General features: G+C 37.1%; 1 protein-coding gene across 1 annotated transcript; it reads right to left on the minus strand.

The window, feature by feature from the left end:
• Positions 1-335: 335 nt before the first annotated feature.
• On the minus strand, positions 336-7,344 carry LOC104540256 (ATP-dependent (S)-NAD(P)H-hydrate dehydratase-like; the record flags this gene model as incomplete). Its single annotated transcript, XM_010184023.1, has 4 exons — positions 7,011-7,344; positions 3,451-3,601; positions 2,141-2,186; positions 336-424 (listed from the first exon to the last, which is right to left on the minus strand). Coding segments are annotated over exons 1-4 (566 nt in total), but the record flags the coding sequence as incomplete, so codon positions are not given.
• Positions 7,345-8,376: the final 1,032 nt, after the last annotated feature.

An 8,376-nucleotide genomic window follows, 5' to 3' on the forward strand; every position in this document is an offset into this window, starting at 1 on the left:
TTCTAAAATGCTGACTTGTAGTGATTCTTAGTTCTGGATTTTGCTGCCATTCACAGTTAAATGCGTTACAGTCACAGAACGCACGTCAGCAAGCAGCAAAAGCAAGATCTTTGCTTTTTAAAAAACTGTTCTTTCGATAGCAATGACAAAAATGATTCTGTATTAAATATCTAACTATCTGTGATGAAAGGACAAACCCAGGAGTTTTTGTAATCTCCAGCTCACTCATTCTGTAACTCAGAACAAGAAATAACGCAAACCGATCGACTGTCAGACCGAAATGTTCAAACTCGTAATCCTGACTTGCTCATTTAAATAAAAGATAAGTCACTTACAGAACTGGATGAACAATCAGCTCTGGACTATATGATTTGATTACTGTTGCTGCATCTTTGGTACAAAACACATGGGATAAATCTGCACCCTAAAAAAGAAAATTTGCAAACAGGATTATCAAATTTATATTTAATAGTAACTCTATCATTCAAAAGTTTACTCCGTGAGTAATTCACCCGAATTCCTACTTCTCAGCAGTTAAAGCAAACTTTATTATTTTTCCTGTTTTGGCTTAGATTACCATGCAGAGTTTTGGAGACATTTTTTTTGCATCTATACTCCAATATGATTTTTTTCTGTTTCTTACTGATAGGATGACTGAAAACACAGATCTAGAACCTGTACTCACTTGAGAAATGTTTCTCATTTGTAGATTAGCAAAGACTAAAATGTCACAAGTACAAGAAGAAGAAAGACAAAAGAACACAATTGAACCAGAGACAAGCTATGTTTGAGAGGAAAAAATAATATTGTCATATACTTGCAAAATATAGCTACAACAATCTGTGAGTACATTTCCAGTCCTACCATTTTTACTCAATGGGCCAAATCGGTACCAGATGAAGGCTGGTACAATTCCAACACTACCCCTTAAGTTAAATAAATATTAAAGCTGAGGAGTTCAGCCTCAAACTTCTGTTATGGACTCAAAAAAATCTGACGTACACATAAAAATTATGTAAGCAGGGACCAAAAAGCCTGATCTTCTATCTGTCATGCACATTGACATTTCCCAAGGTTAAGAAAGTGTCTCCTCTGCTTTACTACATTTAACCTTTCAAGCTACTAAGTAATGCAGAGATTTGATCCTGTGACTCTTTATGTGCAGATGCAATGGTCTGAGACCAAATGACTTCAACAGGGGAGGGACCTCCTAATATGCTACTGTATTTGCACCTAGTGAACAGAATGCTGAGTGGCCTCAATATCTAATGTAAGATCATTAAATAATACCATTTCAATTTTACATCCTTGAGGGACTGCTTCTGGGGGATGGGGATGGGAATATCTGGATTGGTTACCTCCTTATGGAAACAAATCTTCAAACATACACAGTGAACTGAAAGTACTAACACATTATCTGTAGATTACTGAAAAGTATACGTATTGTGTAAGCATAATTTAGTTACATATAATAATCATCACTGTATTTATGTAGTCTGCAGTAAATATATATTTCAGCCAGTTAGTATGTCACTAAAATAAGGAAGTTCATACCTCTAAGGAAAAAAAAAACCAACTAAGAGAATACTTGTGCTAAAGTTTATAATGTAAATAAAATGTGCTATTAAGAAGTTGTTAAATCCAACCAACAGTCTTTAGACTTACAGCCTGTAAGAACTGTACTACCCTAAAGCTGTAAGTATTGGAAGTTACTTCATTCAACACACTTATCAGGTCTAGAAAAAAGAATTCTGAAGAACTGACTGCAGCACTGAAAACATAACTTTAAACATTAATCTAAAATTATTTTATTGCTCACTTTTGGAGAAAATACTTCATCGAGTTTTGGAATTCCCTATCCAAGTCACTGATAAAACAGTTCTTCCTCTGAAATATTCAATTTTTGACATATGCTTAACTTTACCTTACACAAAGAGAATATTTACAGAAAACACAGCAAATGACACATATTTACAAAGTATTTCTACAAACCCAGGACTAAGAATTTTCTTTGTTAAATAGAAGACCTTTTAGAACTCCAATTTCATGTGCAGCACAGAACAAATGCTTTTATAAAATGGCGCTTAGCCAATATAAATGATGAAAAGTTCATTTTGGATTGGCATAGAAGATCACGTACCACTTTGAGAGCTGTAATTGCAGCAAAATACGGTGCTCCAGTGTATCTAGAATGAAATACATTTCAGTTAGGAAACAAAGTCATGAGGTTAGAGAATCTGGACGTCAGCCTGCCATAATGAAGTCCCAAATTCAAGAGCAATTTTTTTAAAAAGCTTTATCTTTTGCTTACTGTAAAAAACACATAAAATCTTGCTGTATGGAAGCCAATCTCAAACCTTGCTTTGATTTCAAAGGCACAGGATTTCACCTTAGCCACCTGGTCCTTTCACAGAAATATTCATAAATATCATACCATAAAAAAGCAAACTACTCTCAGACAATCAACTTAAAAGTTTAGAGAGAAACAAACCAAACCAAGCCAAAAGAAGAGGCAAGCCCTGTTTGCAAGCCAAATCTGGGATCTGTGACCTGGATCAATCCCATCTGGTTTTAGATGCTTAACTGAAGTGCCTTCCAGTTGCCCTAAATTCTCTTTACAAACACTGAATGAAGAGACATGGACCTGCAGAGGTGCCTACTTCCACCAAGAGCAAAGAACCTAAGCCCATTAGACCACAGGAAAACTAACTCCTGGCTAATCGACCCAGCTATAAGACAGCACCTTTTTGCTGTTTACAGCGTTTTTTATTAATACTTAATGGTAGATTTCCAATAGCAGATCTCTGACAGGAGAAATATGCCATCTCTACTTCAAAAGGTGAAAATTCAAAGTATTGTACAAATTACTGAACGTGGCCAAGAAAATAATAGAGCTTGTTTTATTTCTAGGTCAGTACAGCATTTAACTGATTTATGCTGTTATCTCTTTTTCCCTTGAAACACGCTATTTCTATTGCTTCCGAACATAAAACAAGATATTGACAGAATCTAGTAAACACAACCATTTATCAAAATAAAAAGGGTACAGTAAGGAAATATTCTATTCCTGATTTGAAAGACCCAGCTCCCAAGATACCAAAATATTAAAAAAACCACACGTGCCACTGTCGTACTCTATTCTGCTTATTCAATAGCTTCATCATGCAATGGGAGAAGAAAGCAGAGACAGTTTGGTGGTCAAAAAAGACAGGGAAGATAGACACAGACACAAACAGAGTTTTATGTTTCGACCACATTCACTCCCAAAATATTGCAATGCAACCACAGGGAAATGTGTTCTTTCCTAAGTATGCATGGGACATGATGATGGACTTGTAAAGCGCTCTGGAAAATACTAATGTTTTAAATGTGAGTCTGAATGCCTCCTACAAGCGGTTGACATCCTCAAAATTCTCTCAGAAACAAAAATCAGATTTCTGTTTAACTTACTCTTGACAGCCTCCAACAATGCCTATGCGCCCATCTTGACCTTTATGCTTCTTCCCGGTTAGAGGAGGGATGACGTTGCGCACCAGTTGAAAAATATTCTCCATATCCTTTAGTGAGTGTGTTCTGTGCAGTGAAAAAGATCTCTCTATAACTGAAAAGAAAAAAACAAGTGTTACTTTGATGTTCCTTCTTAAACTACCGCCAGCATTTATTTTAAGCACTCGCAAACACTAATAAAATCACTCAAAGACATAGGAAGTGACATACTTGTAAAAACCGAATGCTTCGTCACCGAAAGGCCTTTAAAACAGTGAGTATCTAGGGAAGGTGATAATTTTAAAAATGAATTTAGGATGTGATGCAGAGAATATTCCCACTGACTGCTCACAGTCCTAATTTAGGGCTCTGGTACAGAAAGAACCAACAGCCCAGAATAGTTATATGAACATTTTTTTAAACTAGAAATATCTTCTTAGTTCAGCCTGAAATCACTTCCGTAATTAAGCGCAACTGAAATAGGAACACTCAGTAAGGACTAAACACATCCAGACACACAACAACCACAGAGCAACTAAAACCACATTTTAAATGTACACCCTACCTTATTTTTCGCTTCCCCTTAAAGACTTCTACCTTTTAGCAGAATCAGGCCCTACCTCACCACTTTTTTTTTACTTAGGCAGGTGGTTACAAAGCGCAATGGAAGTCTTTCTGCAAAACTACAGCCCAACGCACTAGATACAAACACTATGAATACCACAAAAAGGTAACTTTTAGCTATAATACAACTACAGATCTCTGATGCAAAACTACATGTCAAGCTACATGTTAAAACTGTGCACTGAGAAGGCTATATATTCAAATTACTGTTTCAAAAGACTAAGAAAATTAGATTAAAAAAGTATTTCAATGATTACAACTGAAGAGAATTAAACCATTTACCTAACATGGGACAAATCTGAATATCACTTCTTCTATCAACAATGTGTTAACTACAAATGGCAGCAAATGCACTAAAAGGCTAAGTTATAATATTTCAACAAAACTCATTAACCGTACAGTTCTGTTCAGAAGAGTGGTTTGGTTAAACGTTAGTAGGCCGTAGCTATGCGTACTTTCTTTTTTTTAGCTCTTTTAAAAAGCTTTCAAAGAACCGCTATATAGTAACATAAAATTATCTCAAATATAACTCCCACAATACTCATTTTCAGCTGTATAAAACTTAGTAAGCCCTACCCTCAACTCCAAAATCGAAAGGAGAGGAAAAAAAAACAACCCAAAAAAACACAACACAAAAAAGAGGAAAAACTGTTCCAGAAACATTGGACATAATAATGTTGGGGGGGGGGGAGAACCGTAATAAACAAGAAACTTTGCATCTGTGTGCTATCTGCAGAAAGCATCTTTTCCTCAGTCTTCCAGAGAAGCTAAATCAGTCGTGCTAATCTTCAGTAATAAAATGCTTTGGTGTTCAATAATGATAAACACTTCTGGCTGATATTTTGCTGTTAAAATCCTTTTGTAATACAGGCATCCCATTCCTACCGAGATAGAAAAATCAAGGGGAAAAAAACATCCTGTTTTGGATTATGGCCAAAATAGCACTGCAGTGACCCAGAGGAGAAGAAAACGCTCGTCTCCTCTGGAAATAGGGCAGATTATTTTCTTTAGATCGCACTTCACACATTCACTGCTTTTCAACCACACAAGAAATACACTTCTTATATACCCTGTAACCCTTAAAGTGCAATGTTGCTAAGAAGGTCCTCTGTTTCTTTGTTGCATTTGTTTATATCTAAATACAAAGTAACTGCATAATAAGGAGAGAAAACAGTATTATCCAAACTGCAATTCTTCATAGAGCCTCGCTTACCTACAGAAACACTTAAGGTATATTTAGCTATAAACAACTGAAATCTCAGTTTCTGAAAAGATCTGCTGCCTGAAGCGTTATTTTCACATTTTATTAAAAACCCTTTGTCACACCTTCACCAATTAAAAGATTAGAATCCCCAGCTGCTCCTGCTACAGTTATATATATATATATATCGCATTTCTGCACAGTGTAATATGACTGTACGCCTGTAGGACGAAAGCCAGCAAGAAAAACTGAACTTTAGTTTCAAGTTTTTACAGATAATGAAACTCTTTCAGTGAAAAACCTCCCAGAAGAAATGGTAAGGCCTTGTCGGTACCATTGACCGAGTCTAGAACCTCGAATGGTTTCCTAAGGGATTTTCACTTCAGGTTTCCTTTTACTTTAAAAGCGAAAACAACATGTAAAGCACAGAATCAGTGTGTACGCCGTGATACATCTACGAAAGTCTGCTGCCATCAAGGAACTCTACAGACCAGCTCTCCACTCGGGAAGAACCACCACCAAGCCAGCCAGCCCAAACCCTCAACAGGCCTCACCATCCAGTGCCCCGCGCGTTTTTACAGGGAAACGCAGTATGTAACGTCGAACTGAAAAGGCTCCAAGAGTTTCTCAGGAATCAAGGAATGCCCTTTAGGATCTGGTATGCCAGATTATTCAACACTAAGGCTGGGTGGTTTGTTGTTTGGGTTTTTTCTTTTCTTTTCAAACCACGCTTTTTTTTGTCCCTAACAGTGCAAAATTCAGAATGAAAACAGGAGACCTGTGTCGTTTCCACACGGCAGGCTACAACCACCCAGCCCCGAGCTGACTCTGGTTGCAGCACTGGTAAGAGTATCCCGGTATTCCTCCTGCTCATGCACTCTACCTCCACGTACAAAGAGACTGCAATAAAGATAAATGACACAGAGCCACAGATCCTGAAAAGTCTGTTAATGAATGCTAATATCCGATTATCAGCTTCTGGCCCACACGCAAGGTATGGAAGGAAAAGTCTGTGCATAAACACCAATTCTAGAGCTACTGCTTTGTTTTTTTCTTTAAAATAAATTCAGATATCAAAGAATTTATAAGTGAACTGGTGTAGAAGAAAAACAGATGCCAATATTTTCATCTTCTATTACACCTACTAAAGTAACATGATGTTTAATTAAAGGATGAGATTCAGAATTCTGATTTAAAGAAATTTATAAGGAAGCTGGATTTTAAGATTTGACTTACTTCAGTGTAGGCAAAACTCCACTCTTTCCCCAACCCCGAAAAAACACATGCACAGCCTTAACTTCATACACTGGGTTAGGCTTGTTAACTTCAACAGCAGCAGAATTGCTGTACCTGTTTCCAGATAGCTTTCAGCAAATGTGCTACTTGCCTTTTATATATAAAGCCTGTCCTAACTTCACTTTACAGAGGCGTGAACGTGGAAAGAAGTCCCAAATGTTTACAGGGTTCAAAAGGTGTGATTTTGCTCACTAAAAATTGTTATAACTAATGTATCTACATTAAATAATCAGTACAATGGCACGAATGATGTTTTAATTGCGTTTTACATGACGGACACCTTCACCACAATATTAAATAATTCCAATTAGCTTTTATTTTCAAAAGCTACTTATTACCAGTTCTTTCACACAGAAGTTTAAAAAAAACTCTAGCCTTTTATTGATGCTATAGAAGGAAGTACCTATCGGTGGAGAAAGTGCTGCTGTCATAGCATTATAATTAAAGTTATCCCCATATGAACGATGATTCGCTCTCTGAGGTGGACTTGCTGGTATAGACTGTGACCTTTGTGATACCGTAGAAGAAATTCCTGCCAACATCTGTCCCAACATCTGTAACATCTGGAGCTCTCGAGCATGCTCAGCTTCCCGACGCTTGTCCTCAATTTTGAGCCTCTGCTCTTCATATCTGTAAAATTTCTCTTCTGTATCCACGCTCTGCTGTAGGAATTTTTCCATCATTTTATCCAACGTTAAATTTGCATGGCGTTTCTTTGATCTTTTGGGCTGACTGAGAGGTGGAGCAATAGTTGGAGCGCTGACTTCTTTAAAGCCTAAAACAAGAAGAGAGACAATTTATTTTGTATGAAGAAAAATAATTTTCTAAGAAGAAAGCAGCAAAAAATCTCCCTATGAGATGCGTACCTAACATGTCATGAAGTTGTCACACTTTTTCAATGTGAATTGTAATTATTTCAGGTATTTTTATTTCAGTGTACCAAAGCAAAACCACAAGCTTCTACAAAGTTATAAAGAGAATACAAAAATCGCAGAGAGGCATTTTTTAATTGTTGTAGTACTAAACTTCAACAATAGGAGCCTTTTTGATCTTCTAAAAAGGTTTAAGTGAAGGCTATTAAATAGTATAGCCTCATTTGTGTATTGCAGGTAATTACATTAATCTAAATTGAGTTTCAGTCTGTTGGCATTCTAGATTTGCATTTCAAAAGAGCATTAGTGTAAACAACTCTTTGATAGGGTTTATGTGTAAAAAGAAGGTTGGTTAAACGTCAACCAATTGGCTGATTCCTCAGTGATGTCAACTTCTGAAGACAGGTTCACAGTTGTATTAAAACCACGGCATTAATCTAGATTTAAAACAAACAAATAACACTGCCTCCCCCTCCCCCCCCACCTCCACAACACAAATACAGAGCTGAGGGTGAAGAATGAGCAATGAAAGGACAGGCTTTAACTAAGGGCTGGTTTTGTCCGCAAGCCCACTAAAGTTAGAAGCGGGGTTTCTGAACCAACTCAAGCAATTAATTATGTAAAAGCTCTCCTCTAGCTTTCTTGCCCATCTGCAACAATAAGCAGATTTTTCAGGTATTATTGTCATCATCGTTTTAATGCCGATTAACAAAACTGCACGTAGTCTGGAGGGAATGGGAAAATCCTCCAACGAGAAGGACACCTCTTTTCTTGCACAGCGCTACCTGACACTTTGTCTTGATAATCTCTGCGCCAGTTTTCCATTGATAAAACACCGATAAAAACTCACTCCGGTCTCCATCCCCCGGCATCTCCCCCTGCTCGTTTTCCAGCGTT

The sequence above is a fragment of the Mesitornis unicolor genome, unplaced genomic scaffold (assembly GCF_000695765.1).
Source record: "Mesitornis unicolor isolate BGI_N332 unplaced genomic scaffold, ASM69576v1 scaffold51970, whole genome shotgun sequence".
Classification (NCBI taxonomy): Eukaryota; Metazoa; Chordata; class Aves; order Mesitornithiformes; family Mesitornithidae; genus Mesitornis; species Mesitornis unicolor.